Source organism: Myotis daubentonii, chromosome 4 (genome assembly GCF_963259705.1).
Source record: "Myotis daubentonii chromosome 4, mMyoDau2.1, whole genome shotgun sequence".
In the NCBI taxonomy this organism is placed as follows: domain Eukaryota; kingdom Metazoa; phylum Chordata; class Mammalia; order Chiroptera; family Vespertilionidae; genus Myotis; species Myotis daubentonii.
Genome location: NC_081843.1, coordinates 11,323,100 through 11,341,337, shown reverse-complemented (window position 1 = coordinate 11,341,337; position 18,238 = coordinate 11,323,100). Strand labels below are relative to the sequence as shown.

General features: G+C 47.4%; 1 protein-coding gene across 4 annotated transcripts in view; it reads right to left on the bottom strand.

The window, feature by feature from the left end:
* XPO6 (exportin 6) overlaps positions 1–16,128 on the bottom strand; it is a 133,858-nt gene extending 117,730 nt beyond the window's left edge. For 2 of the 4 annotated variants that reach the window (XM_059692450.1, XM_059692449.1), the window contains exon 1: positions 15,479–16,128. Coding sequence is in view for 3 of the 4 variants with exons in the window: in XM_059692449.1 (XP_059548432.1) it covers positions 15,479–15,481 (3 nt within the window). In the remaining variant the exon portion in view is untranslated. The remainder of the gene's footprint in view (positions 1–15,478) is intronic. The other 2 variants (XM_059692447.1, XM_059692448.1) reach the window with 1 other exon arrangement.
* Between the last annotated feature and the right edge of the window lie 2,110 nt (positions 16,129–18,238).

The following is an 18,238-nucleotide window of genomic DNA, read 5'->3' as shown; positions in this document are numbered from 1 at the left end:
AGAGGAGAAAATGGAATGAATACAAATTTTCTTATTTTTCCAACTATGAAACATACTAATAATACTGCCTAGAACTGAAACATAGTATACTATTTATTTAAAACTAGAGGCCCGGTGCACAAATTCGTGCACGGGTGGGGTCCAGTGGGCCCACCCTGATGGGAGAGGGCATGGGAGGTTGGCCGGCTGGCCCCACCCCCAATCAGGGGAGGGGGGGGGCTGATAGGGGCGGGGCCGGCTGGGGGGAGGGGCTGCAGGCAGTTGGCCAGCCAGCCCCGCCCCCTGGTCGAACTCCCAGTCCAGGGGACAATTTGCATATTAGCCTTTTTTATATAGGATGCCATATTCTTAATTTTTTTAATAATCTTTTCCCTTAACCTATAGGGATTTATCAAGAGCTAATAATTATTAAAGCAAAGATTTGAAATTTGACAAATCCTCTTTCAGTTTCACTTACTTTTATTCTATTAAATTCAAATGAGATGGATAGACCTTAAGGGCTTTGTACTTAGTAAAAACAAGTCGATCTAAGGTTACATATGGCAGATAACATGCATATACCATTCTCAAAGTGACTGCTGGGAGGGAGGAAGTCTACAAACACAAAGAGAATTAGGCTAGAGGGAGTTCTTTTGTGGTGATGGGACAGTTTTGTGCCTTGATTGTGGTGGCAGTTATTTGAATCGACACATGGAATAAATTGCATAGAACTATACACACACATGAATATAGGTTAAAAAACTGTCCAGCTGGTGTGGTTCGGTGGTTGAGCACCAATCCATGCACCAAAAGATTACCAGTTTGATTCTCGGTCAAGGCACATGCCCAGGTTGCAGGCCCAATCCTGGTGGGAGCTATACAGGAGGCAGCAGATTAATGTCTCTCTCTCATCGATGTTTCTATCTCCCTGTCCCTCTCCTTCCTTTCTAAAATCAATAAAAATTAAAAAACATTTTTTAAAAATGATGAAAACTGAGTAAGGTATAGTTTAGTTAATAATTGATATATTCCAGTGTCAACTTCCTGGTTTTGATATTGCACAAAGCTGTATAAGATGTCATGATTAGGGGAATCTGGGTGAAAGGTACATGGGACTCTGTGTACCTGTTTTGCAACTTCCTGTGTCTATATATTTCTGTAAGTTGACTTTTCTTTTAAACTAACATGACCCCAAAAAATCAGCACACTTTTAATAAAAGTACTTAGATTAGGTATCCACTCCCCATATCCATGGATGAATGGATGGATGGGATGGATGGATAGATACAAAGATATATCATAGTTTGAGGTAGAAGGTTTGGGGGTGATTTTTTTGGCACATTCTTTATACCTAATGATATAGCTTGATTTTTTAATGAACACAAGTCATTTTTATTAAAATTATCCAGCTGTTACTCTAAAAAAAAAAAAAATCTTCCCAGTTCTGATTATTAGTCAATTTAGAAAGCAATGATCCTCCCTCCCCACCCCCGCCAGCTGCATTAACTCATAAAATACCTTTATACCATTCCAGGGAGTCTGAGACCAGAGATCCTGTTCATTATAACTTCATATAAAAAAATGGCAGGCTGCTCTAATGTAAATGAACTACTGCATATGCTAAGTCTAATGGGCTGAACTGAAACGCATTAAGAAATCAAACATCTGGTTTTCGGTTTTAGAATCTAAAAGTGAGGTGAGAGTAGGGTCTCTCAGAGAAAATAACTAACAAGCAGTTAGGGATAGTGGACTAGTACCTGATAAAAGGCCAGGAATGAGGAAAAAAGGTGAAATCGACTCATGCAGTAATTTGTGTATCTCCCTTGAGCTCCTCCTCTAGACTGTAACTTCCTTTAAGCCAAGTACTATGTCATAATTAGCCTTGTATCTCTAGCACTGTGACTTACATAAGGTAGTTGCTTCAACAGGTTATTGGAGGAATGAATTCTTAGTAGAGATGAAGAAGCCGCCCAGGATTCCCTTTAATTAGGGGGAGGAGAAAGCAGAAGCCACCACCTTAGAAGAAATCAGAACTACGATAGTGTCAACTAGCCCTAGCCAGTTTGGCTCAGTGGATAGTGTCAGCCTGCGGACCAAAGAGTTCCAGGCTCGATTCCAGTGAAGGGCATGTTCCTTGGTTGCAGGCTCCTCCCCAGCCAGAGCCCTGGTCAGGGCTTGTACAGGAGGCAAGCAATGTGTTCCTCTCACATCAATATTTCTCTGTCTTTCCCTCTCTCTTCCACTCTCTAAAAACCAATGAAAAAATATCCTCGGGCGAGAATTAAAAAATAATAAATTTTTTTAATAAAATGTTTAAAAAATGTTTTAAAGATAGTATCAACTAATGCTGCTCAAGAAATGGTCTGCGCACTATTCCTGGTCCATGGCAAAGGAAGTACAGAAATTGATAGCATTTAGAAACTTCTGTATCAATTTGGCATTGCCACACATCCAACTTTATGTCTGTCAAATCCAATACTCACCCCTAGTTGGGTGGCTCAGATGGTTGGAGCATCATCCTGATGGACCAGGTTTTATGGGTTTGATCCCCAGTCAGGGTACATAAAGAATCAACCAATGAACGCATAAATAAGTGGAGCAACAAATCGAAGTCAGTCAGTCTCTCTCTCTCAAAAAAAAAAAAAAAAATCAATAAATTTAATAATCCATTGCCCAATCCAAGGCTGTAAAGAATCATGTTTAAAAAAAGATCCAATAATAGCTTTGGGGTTGTACTTTGAAGAATGTTTTCCATTTTATTTTGCTAACAATTCATTGTTATCGTCTTCCACAAACTATTTGCCCATGGTGAATTGAAAATTTTAAATCAATAAAATCAACTAGCTCTTTACAATGAAGAAAAAAGAAATGAAAAAAACGTCCTTTCTGTTGATAACCTGTCATGTGGTCCAGCTACAACTGTGCCCACAATAGTCATACTTTTTCTATTCTATCACATTAGAGAATATGCAGAAATACCTATTTTCTCTTTTGTTATGAGCAAACTTTGACCATTCAATTATGAAGCAAATTTTGCAAGTTTTAAGGTTAGATGACTAGGTGTATGTAGTGTTTTTCCTGACAGTATTTCAAGTAAGCTACATTTCAAGTGAATAAGCCTCTGTAAATGTACACAAGCTTAAGAAGAAACCTGGTAATTAATAGAAGAAAACATGGGCTGTGGAGTTAAAACTCTGTGTCTGAATCCCATCTCTATCAACTTGTTATATAATTCTGGACAAGCTACTAACATCACCCTCCCTGAGTTTCAGTGTCCTCATCTTTCTCAACTGTAAAATGGGAACAGATAACACCTATCTTGCAGGAGGATAATCATAAGGTATTAAATGAGGCACGTGCCCTGGCTGTTTGGCTCAGTTGGTTGGAGCATCGTCCCATACACCTAAAGGTTTTGGGTTCGATTCCAAGTCAGGGCATATCCCTAGGTTGCAGGTTTGATCCCAGTGGGGCGAATACCTGGTCGATGTTTCTCTCTCACATCGATGTTTGTTTCTTTCTCTCTCTTCCCCCCCCCCCCCGTGTCTCTCTCTCTCTCTCTCTCTCTCTCTCTCTCTCTCTCTCTCTCTCTCTCTCTCTCTCTCAAATCAATAAAAACATATCCTCAGGTGAGGATTAAATAAGGTACTGTATGGAGTACACGAGGGCCCCCAAACAATGGCCAGCACAGAGTGAAATTATGAAACACAGACCTTTTTCCACCCTCTAAACCCCAGGTTCCTTCCCTTTCCAATAGCCTTCCCCTCCCTCGCTTCTCTCTGCTTTGTGGGTTTTCTCAGTCAGTACCCACAACTCCCTCACCACCCCAACCCCCATTCCTAATTGTTCCCCAGCATGTCTCCCAGGAACAATTAGTTTTTGAAGCCACCCAGCAAGTATACCATGGACATACACAGCATTTGCTCTAACAACTCCCCTTGCTCACCTGCCCCCACCTCCACCAGCCCAGGGGAAAAATACCTGAGCTTGCTGGCTATGGGTTTTGGAAAAACAGGGTGTTTCCAGTGGTTCTCAACCTTCTGGCCCTTTAAATACAGTTCCTCATGTTGTGACCCAACCATAAGATTATTTTCGTTGCTACTTCATAACTGTAATGTTGCTACTGTTATGAATTGTAATGTAAATATCTGATAGACAGGATGGTCTTAGGCGACCCCTGTGAAAGGGTTGTTCGACCGCCAAAGGGGTCGCGACCCACAGGTTGAGAATCGCTACTCTAGTTCAGTCTGACCACACTTTTCAAATACTGCTACTATAATTTACTAACCTCAAGGGCCCACCTTGACCCTCTTGGATTTATTTTCACACCTGACTCAATTACCTAAATATCTGTTGAATGCTTACTGGAAATGCAAAGGGGAATGAGACATCCTGCTATGGAATCCTTTATTTTGTCTTTTTTTTTAATTATTGATTTTAGAGAGAGGATGGGAGGGAGCAAGGCAGGGAAAGAGGGAGGGAAATGGAACATCGATTTGTTGTTCTACTTTTTTATTTTTAAATCTTTTTATTGATCAGAGAAGTAGGGAGAGGGAGAGATAGAAACATCAATGATGAAAGAGAATTATTGATTGGCTGCCTCCTGCACACCTCCTACTAGAGCAGGGGTGGACAAACTTTTTGACTCGAGGGCCACAATGGGTTCTTAAACTGGACCGGAGGGCCGGAACAAAAGCATGGATGGAGTGTTTGTGTGAACTAATATAAATTCGAAGTAAACATCATTACATAAAAGGGTACGGGCTTTTTTTTTTTTTTTAGTTTTATTCATTTCAAACGGGCCGGATCCAGCCCGCAGGCCATAGTTTGCCCACGGCTGTACTAGACATATGCCTTGACCCGGAATCAAACCATGACCTTCTGGTTCATAGGTTGATGCTCAACCACTAAGCCACATCCGCCCGGCTATTTATGCATTTACGGGTTGTTTTTTGTATGTGCCCTGACTGGAGAAACTTGGTGTATCAGGATGATGCTCCAACCAACTGAGCTGATGTGAACTTTTTTTTTTTTTTTAATCCTCACCTGAGGAAATTTTTCTATTGATTTTTAAAAAGAGTGGAAAGGAGGGAGAAAGAAGGAGGGGAGAAAAAGAAAGAGAGAGAAAAACATCAATGTGAGAGAGACACATCAATTGGTTGCCTCCTGCACACTCCCCGCCTTGGGGCTAGGGATCCCTGCAACCCAGGTTCGTGTCCTTGACAGAAATCGAGCCCATGATCCTTCCCTGTGTGGACCAATGCTCTAACCACTTAGCACACTGGCCAGGACCTGATATGGACTCTTAAAGAGAGAGAACCAATTCCACTCCCAGGCTTGGAGTGGGAGTGAAGGGAAAGGAGTGAGGGAAAGAATGGAAGAATTTCACATTTTGCTCTTCAAACTTCTGAACTGTTTGACATTTACTATAAAAATAGAGTCTTGTAATTCTTATACAATAAAAACAAATAAATCAAAATAATGAAAGCAAAAAATCAGACCTAAACTAGTGGCTGGAAAGCCTCAAAGAGGTTATGTTTATGGTTACCTGGAAATGCTTGGTGAGGTATCAACTGCAAAAATGAAGAAAAGGACATTCAAGCAGAGGGAACAGAACAGAGCAAAGCCAGAGAAGTATGAAAGTATACTCAGTGTTCTGGGAATGAAAAGTGGTTTGTTGTGGCTAGAGAACAAGGTATAATTTGGGAAGTCTAAAAGATATTCCAAATAAATCACTTTAAGCATTTAATAAATCATTTCTACCCTTACTGAGAAGACTGAAAGTAAGTGAAATTGTGAAAATCCAGGGCATGTGTGCTTTTTACTACTGTGCTACGATAAAAACGTGGTCTCTGACAACATGATCACACCTGAGTTCCATGAGGTAGCTCGAGCAGGAATACAGAAGATGGACTAGTGGAGGAAGACCTGGAAGCTATCAGAACAACACAGTGAAAGCAAGAGACGACGACGGCCTGACCAAAGCGGATGGAACAGAGGGAAAGGAAAGGGTCAGAGCACAGATAAGTTAGCAGTTGCATCAACAGGTGAAGGGGAAGTTCAAGATGACTCAGTGTTTTGAGTGTTTTGTGAGTAAGGTCATTAACAGAACTAGGACGTGGGGGAGCAGGCTCTAACCTAAGGGAGGAGATGGATTTGGTTAGACAGGTTTGATTAGATGTCTACAGGGCACTCAGGTGGATCTCCAAGGCTAGAGAGAAAGGCTGAGTTCTCATTAGTACACAGGTCATAGCCGAAGCCATGAGAGAGAAAATCAAGGGATACTGAACCATGAGAGTAATATCATGGAGGCCAAGGGAGCCAAGGAAAAGAAGTGTTTCAGGAAAAGGAAAGGAGACCAGTGGTTGTTAAAGGCCAAGAGCCCAACCGGTGTGGCTCAGTGGTTGAGCACTGATCTATGAACCAGGAAGTCATGGTTTGATTTCCGGTCAGGGCACATGCCCAGGTTGCAGGCTCAATCCCCAGTGTGAGGTGTGCAGGAGGCAGCCAATCAATGATTCTCTCTCATCATTGATGTTTTCATCTCTCTCTTCCTCTCCCTTCCTCTCTGAAATAAATTTAAAAATATATGTATCTTTTAAAAAGGCCAAGTAGAAAAGTCAGATGACATAAGGACTGAAAAGAGGCTAATTCATGTTGGATTCAGCACAAAGAGGTGACGGGTGATCTTCAAACATAGTGAAAATAGAAAATCAGTCTGCAGTGGTTGTAGAATAAATCCTGGCAGGGAAAGGGAACATATTTGAAAATGCAGAGGCTACACGTTCAGGAATTCCCTCCCTCTTCACCCCAGGCTGTGCTGTCACATCTTCCTTGACTTAGACAAGGTATGTCCACAATCCAACTACCTAAAATCATAAAGATCCTTGTCATGACCAATACTGGTTAGCTTCATCTCAACAGCAGCAACTGCCCACCTACCTACAGACAGCGCCAAATCCCTTATTTTATCAGCATATGTCCCATCTCCTGTCATCTTCCTGTCAGTTTATCGGTCATCTCTTCTATCGCCACCAAATCCAAATCACCAATTAATTAAAATTTCCCACTAATCCCAATTGCCAGGTTAGAGGCTTCCTAAATCAGCTTGAACTTTCCCCTTTCTTCATCCCCTGCGTCTGGAATTAGTTTTAAGTGACAACTCTCCTACTCTTCCTCTCCACTCCTAATTCCACATCCAAAGACAGCCCTTTGGCACATCCATTCAAGCATGGTGTCATAACCAGTTTCCCAAACCAATCTAACCTATACATGGCAGAGAAATTAATTTTCCTTTAAGGAAAAACCAGGGGAGAACCAAGATGGCGGCATAGGTTAACGCCAGAGTTTGCTGCTTTGAACAACTACTTCAAAAGTGAAACCAAAAAACGGAAGGGACATCACCCAGAACCACAGGAACGCTGGCTGAGTGGAAGTCCTACAACTAGGAGGAAAGAGAAACGCACACAGACACTCAGAGGAGGCGCAGTGCTGAAGTCAAATTCTGAGGTGCGGAGTGCGCGGAGCGGGCTGGCGGCGGAGGGCGCGGTTGTTGTTTTCAATCGGGAGGGAGTCGCAGACTCTGAGCTCCAGATCCGGGCGAGTCTCTAGGGACCCAGACTCAAACGGGAGAAGCGGGACTGTCTGGCTTCGGTCAGAGCGAGGGCAGCTTTCTCTCCCAGCTTTGCAGCGGGTGCTGGGACTCAGAGAGGCAGAGCCCCTTGGGACAGGACTGAGAGCCGCCATAACTGCTCTCTCTGGCCCACCCTGTTGATCCTGTGAGACCCGCCCCGCCCAAGCCCTGCACAGAGGCATTTGCCGGATAGCCTCAGGCAAAGGCTAGATTAGCACCTCCCTAGAGGACAGAAGTTCTCTCACTGCTGACACAGCTGATTCTCATAGCCACTTGGCCTGGAGGTCAAACCCTCCCTGGAATTAGCTACAACAATCAAGATTTATCTATAAGACTGCGAACAAAGACCACTAGGGGGTGCACCAAGGAAGCATAACAAAATGCGGAGACAAAGAAACAGGACAAAATTGTCAATGGAAGAAATAGAGTTCAGAACCACACTTTTAAGGTCTCTCAAGAACTGTTTAGAAGCTGCCGATAAACTTAATGAGATCTACACGAAAACTAATAAGACCCTCGATCTTATATTGGGGAACCAACTAGAAATTAAGCACACACGGACTGAAATAACGAATATTATACAGACGCCCGACAGCAGACCAGAGGAGCGCAAGAATCAAGTCAATGATTTGAAATGCGAGGAAGCAAAAAACATCCAACCGGAAAAGCAAAATGAAAAAAGAATCCAAAAATGCGAGGATAGTGTAAGGAGCCTCTGGGACAGCTTCAAGTGTACCAACATCAGAATTATAGGGGTGCCAGAAGATGAGAGAGAGCAAGATATTGAAAACCTATTTGAAGAAATAATGACAGAAAACTTCCCCCACCTGGTGAAAGAAATGGACTTACAGGTCCAAGAAGCGCGGAGAACCCCAAGCAAAAGGAATCCAAAGAGGACCACACCAAGACACATCATAATTAAAATGCCAAGAGCAAAAGATAAAGAGAGAATCTTAAAAACAGCAAGAGAAAGAAACTCAGTTACCTACAAGGGAATACCCATACGACTGTCAGCTGATTTCTCAACAGAAACTTTGCAGGCCAGAAGGGAATGGCAAGAAATATTCAAAGTGATGAATACCAAGAACCTACAACCAAGATTACTTTATCCAGCAAAGCTATCATTCAGAATTGAAGGTCAGATAAAGAGCTTCACAGATAAGGAAAAGCTAAAGGAGTTCATCACCACCAAACCAGGATTATATGAAATGCTGAAAGGTATCCTTTAAGAAGAGGAAGAGGAAGAAAAAGGTAAAGATACAAATTATGAACAACAAATATGCATCTATCAACAAGTGAATCTAAGAATCAAGTGAATAAATAATCTGATGAACAGAATGAACTGTTGATTATAATAGAATCAGGGACATAGAAAGGGAATGGACTGACTATTCTTGGGGGGGAAAGGGGTGTGGGAGATGTGGGAAGAGACTGGACAAAAATCGTGCACCTATGGATGAGGACAGTGGGTGGGGAGTGAGGGCGGAGGGTGGGGCGGGAACTGGGAGGAGGGGAGTTATGGGGGGGGGGGAAGGAACAAATGTAATAATCTGAACAATAAAGATTTAATTAAAAAAAAAAAAAAAGGAAAAACCAGCCAAAAAGCGAAGTCCGACTCCCTAAAACAGTCCTGCAAGCCCTCCATAATCTAGCCATAAACTAGCTTTATAGCCTTCTCTCCAACTACTTCTTCACAAAAGCCTCCACCACGGCCAAACCAGTCTTCCTTCACATTACACATTTAGTTACACCTTCTCTTCTGAAATATCCTCCTACTACAAGTTCTATTCATCACAGGAAACCTAACTTACTCCTCTCTCTAAAGCCCCCTTTGAACACCCAAGACCTCCTTAGCATTCCTGCCACAATTTAACTGTCTACCATGCCAAGAATTGTTCTAGACTCTTGAGATACATAGGTAAACAAAGCAAAGATCCTTAGCTTTATAGAGTTAATATTCTAGCAGGAGATTTAAAAAAAAAAAAAAAACAGACTTCAGAAATAACATTAAATATATAAAACTAGGGGCCCGGTGCACGAAATTCGTGCACTGGGTGTATGGGGGGGGGGGGTGTCCCTCAGCCCAGCCTGCCCCCTCTCACATACTGGGAGCCCTCAGGCGTTGACCCCCATCACCCTCCAATCGCAGGATCGGCCCCTTGCCCAGGCCTGATGCCTCTGGCTGAGGCGTCCGGCCCGGGCAGCGGGGACCCAAAGCTGCAGCGGCCCCACGATCGTGGGCTCCACTTTAGGCCCAGGCAAGGGACCCCTAGCTCCTGGGACTGCCAGCTTCGACCGTGTCCAGCTCCCATCGCTGGCTCCACCCCTACTTCCTGCTATCACTGGCCAGGGCGGCAAAGGCACCTGATTCTCCAATCATGGCTGGGGGGTAGGGCCGCCTTTGCCTGCCCCCCAGCTCTTAGCTCCCCCCTGGGTTTCCGATCACTGTCAGTGGCAGGGGGCTTCTTCCTGCTTTCCCTTTCGCCTCCCTGCATTGTGCCTACATATGCAAATTAACCACCATCTAGTTGGCAGTTAACTGCCAATCTTAGTTGGCAGTTAATTTGCATATAGCCCTGATTAGCCAATGAAAAGGGTAGCTCGTACGCCAATTACCATTTTTCTCTTTTATTAGTGTTGATGTTTACAAATTGTAAATGCTACAGAAAGATCTCAAGCAGGATATGAAGGACTGGGAGTTCTGGGGTGGGATTATAACTTTAAATAGGGTGGTAAGGACAGGCCTTATTGGGAAGATGTCTCCTGAGAATGTTTGTGGAAGGTCAAACTTGTCGTGCAAGCAACAGTGCAGTCCAAGCAGAGGCAACAGCCAAGCCAAAGCCCTGCGGCAGGAACACACCTGGAATTTGAAGAACAGCAAGGAGGCCAAGGTAGTTGAACAGAGTGAGCCACGGGGAGAGTAGTAGATGGGTTCAGCATGTAACCACAGGCCAGAATATAGAGGGCGCAGTAGATCATGCCGGAACATGAGAGCTGCTATTGGCTTTGCTCTACTGAGATAAGGAGCTATGGGAACAGAGCAAAGACATGAACTGCTTTCAATTTTTCAAAGAAGCACTGGAGTTACTATGCTGAAAGCATATGAACATTAACTATTGTATTACACAGTATCCAGAGTAAAAAATAAATAAATAAAAAATAAATAAATTAATTAAAAAGAGGCTAAGTCAGAAGCTAGAACAGTTAGGAGGCAACATCCATAATCCAGTGGAGGGAATAAGAAGCGATAAAATCCTGGCTACATTTTAAAGGCAGAAAACAATCTGCTTTCCTGATACAATCAGATGCGGGGTGTGAAAGGTCAAGGATGACTTCCAGCTTTTTGGCACAAGCATCTGGAAAGACGAAGCTGCCCGTGGAGAAGGCTGTGAGTGGAAAAGACTTAGAGGGGAAGATGAGGAGTTGAGTTTGAGACATGTTACATTATAAGTGCCTGACAAACAAGCATGCATGTCAAGTGGCAGCTGCATACATGAGAACTGCTGCTGAGGAGAGAGGTCTGAACTAGGAACTCACTAGGTCGGAGGCCTAGGGTACCCCAGCTGTTCAAAGATCAATGAGATGAGGAAGAACCAACCACTGAGATGGAGGAAAACCAAAGGCACATCTAGTGTTTTGGAGGCCAAGTGAAGACTTCAAGAAGAGGGAGTGTTCAACTTGTTCAATGCTACTGACAGATAAGTAAGATGAGAACTGAGAACTCACCATTGCACTTAGGAAAGGTGTGGGGAGGGACCTTGACAGGTGAACTTAACAGAATAGAAAATGACCACTTAGAGACCACTCTTTCCTGGAGTTTTTGCAAAGGGGAATAAAGAAACAGGGCAGCTGCTGGCAAAGAAAGGGTATTTACGATGATCAAAAAAGTACGTGTTTAAGTGCCACATGTATGTACTCATATAGAGCCCTTAAAAGCCCAAAGCACTCAATAAATGTTTTCCTTCCTCCACTCTCCCTTCATACCTATTACTTTCTATTATCTTTACTGATATATGTATCTATCTTCAAAACTATCTGCACACAACTTCTACTTGGAAGGCCCTTTTTTACCTTGTTCAACTATCACATTCTTCCTAATCCTTCAAGACTCAAATATTCCTCCTGAGAAGCCTCCCCAGCCCCCTCTCCTCTGTTAATCTCCCTCAGATCTGCTGCCTTTGTACCAATGCATTCTTCTGCAATCACCCTTATCAAGGTCTCACAATTATCAGAATATATGTCCCACTGTCCTCACTAAACTGACTCCTAGAGGGCAGGGGCAATGTCAAGTGTCCCTCTGGATTATAAACTTTTACCTCTGGGGTAAATGTTTAACAGTTAAGAGCACAGGCTCCTGCCCTGGCTGGTGTGGCTCAGCGGATAGTGTCGGCCTGCAGGACTGAGGGGTCCTGGGTTCAATTCCGATCAAGGGCACATGCCCACGCTGCAGGCTCAATCCCCAGTGGGGGGCATGCAGGAGGCAGCTGATCCAAGATTCTCACTCATCATTTATGTTTCTATCTCTCCCTCTCCCTTCCTCTCTGAAATCAATAAAAATATACTTATTAAAAAAAATAAGAGCACAAGCTCCTGAGCCACATTGCCTGGGCTTGAATCCCAGTTCCACCACATGGTTGCAGTGTGACCTTGAGAAGTTGCCTAACCTCTCTGGGCCTTGAATGTTCTCATCTATAAAATGGGAAATAAAAATAGCCTCTACCTCCTAGTATTGTTTGGAAGAATAAAAGAGCTCTCACTCCCCCTGCTATCCTTCCCAGGGCTTGTGAGCAGAGAAAGCCCCCCCCAACCCCCCCCCCCCCCACTCAGGTGCCGGGCACTCACAAGAGCCCGCCCACACCTGCGCAGCCTCTTTGGGTGAGCCAGCTGCAGTCCCAGAACTGCAAGGGCCAGTCGGGCTCCCCATGGCTTCGTACAGGAGCTGGTCTGCGAAAAGAGGAGTGCCGCTGGGCAGCCCAGAGGCACATGCTGCGCCCTGGCCCACTGCATCAGGCCGCGCTCACCACATCTCCACGTAGGGACTGGGGTGCCGTGACTCAGGCGGAGGGGGGCGTGCGGGGCCCCGGAGCCCAGGTGCTGCCCATGGCCCAGAGGTCAGCTGGGACCTGCCCTTCCACACCAGACACTTGCCCTTCGATCACCAGCCAGGCCTACCAGACACTCGCACTTCGATCACCAGCCAGGCCTAGGGACTGCACCCATGCACAAATTTCGTGCACCAGGCCTCTAGTAATAGTAATAAAATAAAGTGATTCCCATACTCCCCAGCCCCAATCACAACCTCAAAACCAAAGAAAATACAGTTGGATGACATTCCCGATCACCTTTCCACATGAGGCAGCACATGTACTGCAAAGAGCACAAACTTTGGAGTAGATCACCCTGGGTCCAAACGGGTATCCCCTCTGGTAGTAACGGCAATAGTGTAACCTAGCAGGGTGGGTGTGGTTAACTGATACTGAATGACTTGAAGAAAAATGAATGCATGAAAAATAGCTAGCTTATAGCAGATATTAAATGCTAGTTTTGCCATATACCATTTTCATCTTAATTAGAGTTGAAGTTTTAAAAAGAAATATTACAAAGGCTCAAGCATTTAACAACTAATACTCTTAAAAGTTAAATGTTAAGTCAGTAGGAATGGACAGGAAAAGGTTCCTGGAATAAATACAGAGCTGTGATCCCAGGGAAAAGGCCCTCCTGAAACACACAAACCAGGCAGCAGCTTCCTTGCATGTTGGGGACAAGATCGGCTTTGCCTACATCCTTGACCCCTGGGACACCTCAGATGAACCCCTGGTGTGATGCAGAAAGGAATTAGATGGTTGACCTCACATACACTGTGGCCACCCCCATGTTCTTAAATATGTGACTCAAAACTTACTTCAAGAAAAAAATGTACATGGTGATCATGAATTATGAGTATAGACTGGACTATAAAGTCAACTACTACTTTACTAATTAACTGCTCACAGAGGGCCATTTCACAATGCTCTCTTAGTTACCAATTAGAATGAAACCTGAATACAAGGTTGCTTAGCTAGTTTAGTCAATAACCAATGGAATTCTAGGGGGGGGGGGGTCCCAAAGTTCCCTGGGGAGGAATGTGTCTGTTTTGATTCTTCTGACATTCCCTAGACTAGAGTCTGGCATATAGTGGCTACTTAAAATTCACTGAAAAATCTGTATGCCCATGTTCTGAGCAGCATTACTCACAGGAGCCAAAAGGTGGAAACAATCCAGGTGTCCATCAACAGATGAGTGGATAAACAAAATATAGTATATACACACAATGGAGTATTATTCAGTCTTAAAAAGGAAGGAAATTCTGACACATGCAACAAGGATGAACCTCAAGGACATTGTGCTAAGTGAAATAAGGCAGTCACCAAAAGACAAAAACTGTATGACTTCACTTATATGAGGGACCTAGAGTAGTCAAAGGAGACAGAAAGCAAACTGGTGGTCGCCAGGGGCTGGGGAAGCGGAAGGGGAGTTAGTGTTTAATGAGTAGCGTTTCAGATTTGCAAGATGAAAAAAGTTCTGGAGATGGATGCACAGCAATGTGAATGTACTTCAGACTACAAAACTGTACACTTACACTGGTTAAAATGGGCAAATTTCATGTTATATATATTTTACAGTTTAAAACACAAAAAAATTCATTGAAAGAATAAATGAAGGACGACTCAGCACTTACGTTCATCACTCACTAAATGTTCTATCTCGTACCTTTGGATTATTCACTAGAGAATTCCAAGCTTACATTTTACAGGTGAGGAAAGGGGGGCTCAGAGCGCATAACTGACCTGCCTCTGTGCCCGGGACGCCATCGGCTACACGGAGCTGCTCAGCATGAATGGTGTGCTGTTGGACCTGACTGGCTGTAGGCCCCATGCGGACAAGGGCTATGCCTCAGGTCTTCTTTCTATGCCCAGAACCTGCACACACCACCCACAGGCTCCTTGGATTGTCTGCAATCCCGCCGGCCTGAACATCTGAATCATAGATGTCACCGGATCTCTTTCTCAACGAAAGCACTAACTTGGCAGGGGGGCGGCCTGAAAAGCACTTCTGTCACTGGAGGTGCTCGCCCACAGGCCGGGCCATCGCCCACGCCCCATGGCCTCCGATGTGCCCGAGAGCTGGAGCACACAGAGGTTCGGACCATTTCACCGTGGAGGGAGCCAAGCCTCCTGCGGGAGACACACGATACACGCTGAACAAATCTGAGGGAGTCCTGAGCATGGCTACGGAAAACATCTTCCGCACAGGCGGCCTCTGAGCCGGATCGGGAAGGGTGCGTGGTTTCCCAGGCACCGCCAGCGAAAAGGCAGCAGCGGCCTGGGTCCCCGCCGGCCCTCCGCACAGGCCACCCCCACGACCCCGACACGGGGCTGCGCTGCGTCTCACGGAGGCCACGAAGTCAGACTGCCCGGGTTCACACCGCGTCCCTGTCGCTGCAGAGCGCCCTGGGGCTGGCTCCGTGCCTCAGTCTCCCCACTTCGGAGGAGGGCTGGTTGCTCATTAAAGAACACCTGTCCATCGCTTAGCACCTGGCCTGGCACAGACGAAGCCCTCAAAAAAAAAAAAAGAAACACGATGGCCACTGTCATGACGAGCTGCACGCTGGGAGAGGCAGACAGCAGGGTGGTGCCTGCTGAGCTTGCGGGTCCCTCTCAGTCCAAGAGGCGGCCGGGGGGGAGGGGAGCCCCGAGCGGGGCTGCACACCCTGCACGCATGTCACTGCCCAGATCCGCACCCGGGGGGAAGCGACGGCTCGGCAGTCCCGGGCCCGCTCCCGCCCTCAGCCCCGCACCCAGGGGGGGCAGGGGCGCGGACCCCACTTACCATGCTGGCCGGGGAGGGGGCGGCTCAGGTGAGCTGGCTCTCGGGCTCCGCACACGTCCCGTCCGTCCGCACAGTCAGGTCATGATCCCGGCAGACTCGGAAGTCCCCCACCCTGGCACAGAGAGCCGCTTCCCCACCCGGGCCCCGCGGGGACCCTCTAAACGGAGCGCGGCCCCCCGGCCCGCCTCATCGGGGACACCCCGAACGATCCATCAACACCCGCCCGCCCCTCCCCAAGTTAACTGAAGAAGCAGGAAACGGGGCTCGGAGGCCGGCACGGAGGGCGGCAGCGCGGGGCCCCCCGCCCGGGCCCGACCCCCGACGGGAGGCTCCGGGCCCAGGCAGGGGCTCCCCGGCGCCGCGTTCAGGAGCGACGGCGGGCCCGGCCCCGAGGCTGAAGGAGCGGAGGCTGAAGGGGCCTCGGCGGCGCAGCCCGCGGCGCCGGCTCAGGGGAGAGGCCCGGGGGCCCGCGCTATCCTCGCCGCCGCAGCCCACACGGAGGCCGCCGCCGCCGCGCAGAGCATCCCTCACCCGGCCGCCCCGGGTCCTCCGCTCGCGCGCGCGGCCACCCCAGCCAACAGCCCCAGCGAACGCGCCGGAAGTGGCGAGCGCCCGGCGTGGCCCCACGGCGCGGCCGCCGGGCTGCGGCGCTGGAACCGGACCAATCCGGAATCGGGCGGGGGGCGGGGCGCGCGGGGCGGGGCCACACCTGACGGCTCCCGCTGGCCCCGCCCCGGCCCCGCCCCGCGCCCGGCGCCATGTTGGTCAAGGGCGCCGCGCCTGCCTTCCCAGCGCAGCGGGGCTTTCTCTTTCGCTTCTCCGCAGACCGGCCGGGAGCGGCTCTGGCGCGCCCCGCCCCGGCTGGAGGTCCCGGGCTCGCACAGCCGTGTGCACCCGTCCGGTCCGCACGCCGGGGAGCCTGCCGTGGCCCCGACGCTGCAGCCCCTGCCCTCAGGAGGCAGAGGGGCAGCCAGTCAAAAGCCAGCGAATCATTGTAAGAAACGAGGGAGGCTTCTTTGAGTGATGCGAAGCCGGGGGCTGAGAGGAAACGGAAGGGAGGGGTGGGAAACGTAAACCGAAACCTAAAGCACCGAGTCAGCCGCGGGAAGCTGATCAGAGGAGAAGGCACTGCAGAGGCCCTGGGTTCTGGGTCCGCAAAGAATGGGAGCGGTCCCTGTTCCCCTCCTCCAACCCGCTTGACGTGTGACAGTGTTGGTTTTAAGGAACAGAAGCAGAGCCCTGGCCGGTCTGGCGCAGTGGTTAGAGCGTCGGCCTGCGGACTGAAGGGTCCCGGGTTCGATTCCGACCTAGGGCACGTGCCCGGGTTGCAGGCTCCACCCCCAGTGGGGGGCGTGCAGGAGGCAGCCGATCGATGATTCTCTCTCATTGATGTTTCTAGATCTCTCTCCCTCTCCCTTCCTCTCTGAAATCAATAAAGAAATATATTTTTTTTAAAAAAAGAAAAAGAAATAGAAGCAGGAAACAACCCCTAGCAGCAGAGGTGCGACTGGCTGTGCCTACCGCGTGGACTGGAGCAAATCTGTATAACCCGGCGGCTTTCAAACTCCAGCGTGAATCAGAACCGCCTGGTGGGCCAGTTAAAACAGGTCGCCCTCTGAGCCCCACTCCCAGAATTTCTAAGTCAGCAGGCCTGCGTGGAGCCAAATAATTTGCATTCCTGACAAGCTCCCAGGTGACGCTGATGCTGCGGGTTCCAGGACCGTTTCGGAGAACTGCAGGTCACTGCTGATGTAGCTCATGACCACAGAAAGCTTTCACTTGTTCTTCCATCAAATATTTATTGTTGCCCGCTGAGTGACAACAGCTGTTCTGAGGATTGAGTGCTGAGCAAAACAGATACACTTGTGCCCTTAGGGAAGAGAGAGACATTATTTTAATGGTGTTCTAAAATACGTAATCAGGTATAGTTGTAATAGGAGCATGAAAGAAAGATACAAACCACCATGAGTTAATAGCCAAGGGGTCTAATCTAATCTTGAGGGCTGGGGTGGGGAAGTGATCAAAAAGTGGCATTTAGCCCTAGTCGGTTTGGCTCCGTGGACAGAGCTGCGGACTGAAGGGTCCCAGGTTCGATTCCAGCCAAGGGCACACGCCTGGGTTGCGGGCTCAACCCCCAGTAGGAGGCGTGCAGGAGACAGCCGATCAAAAATTATCTCTCATCATTGATGTTTCTATCCCTCTCCCTTCCTCTCTAAAATCAATAAAAATATTTTTTTAAAAAAAGTGGCATTGAGCCCGGCTGGCATGGCTCAGCGGTTGAGCGTTGACCTATGAACCAGGAGGTCACGGTTATTCCCAGTTGGGACATATGCCTGGGTTGAGGGTTGGATCCCCAGTGTGGGGTGTGCAGAAGGCAGCAAATCAATGATTCTCTTCATCGTTGATGTTTCTATCTATCTCTCCCTCTCCCTTCCTCTCTGAAATCAATAAAAAAATATATATTTTTTAAAACAGTGGCATTTAGCTTGGCCGGTGTGCTCAGTGGTTGAGCATTGACCCATGAACCTGGAGGTCAAGCTTGCAAGCTCAAGTCCCCAGTGGGGTCCTGCAGGAGACAGCCAATTGATGACTCTCTCTCATCATTGATGTTTTTATCACTTTCTCCCTCTCCTTAAAATAGATACATATTTTTTTAAAAAAATGATGCTGGGGTCCAACCCCAGCAGGTCCAGGGGTCCCCAAAGGTGTGGACGGAGTCGGTGAAGAAGGAATGACACAGGGACAGCGTTCAGTTGATCA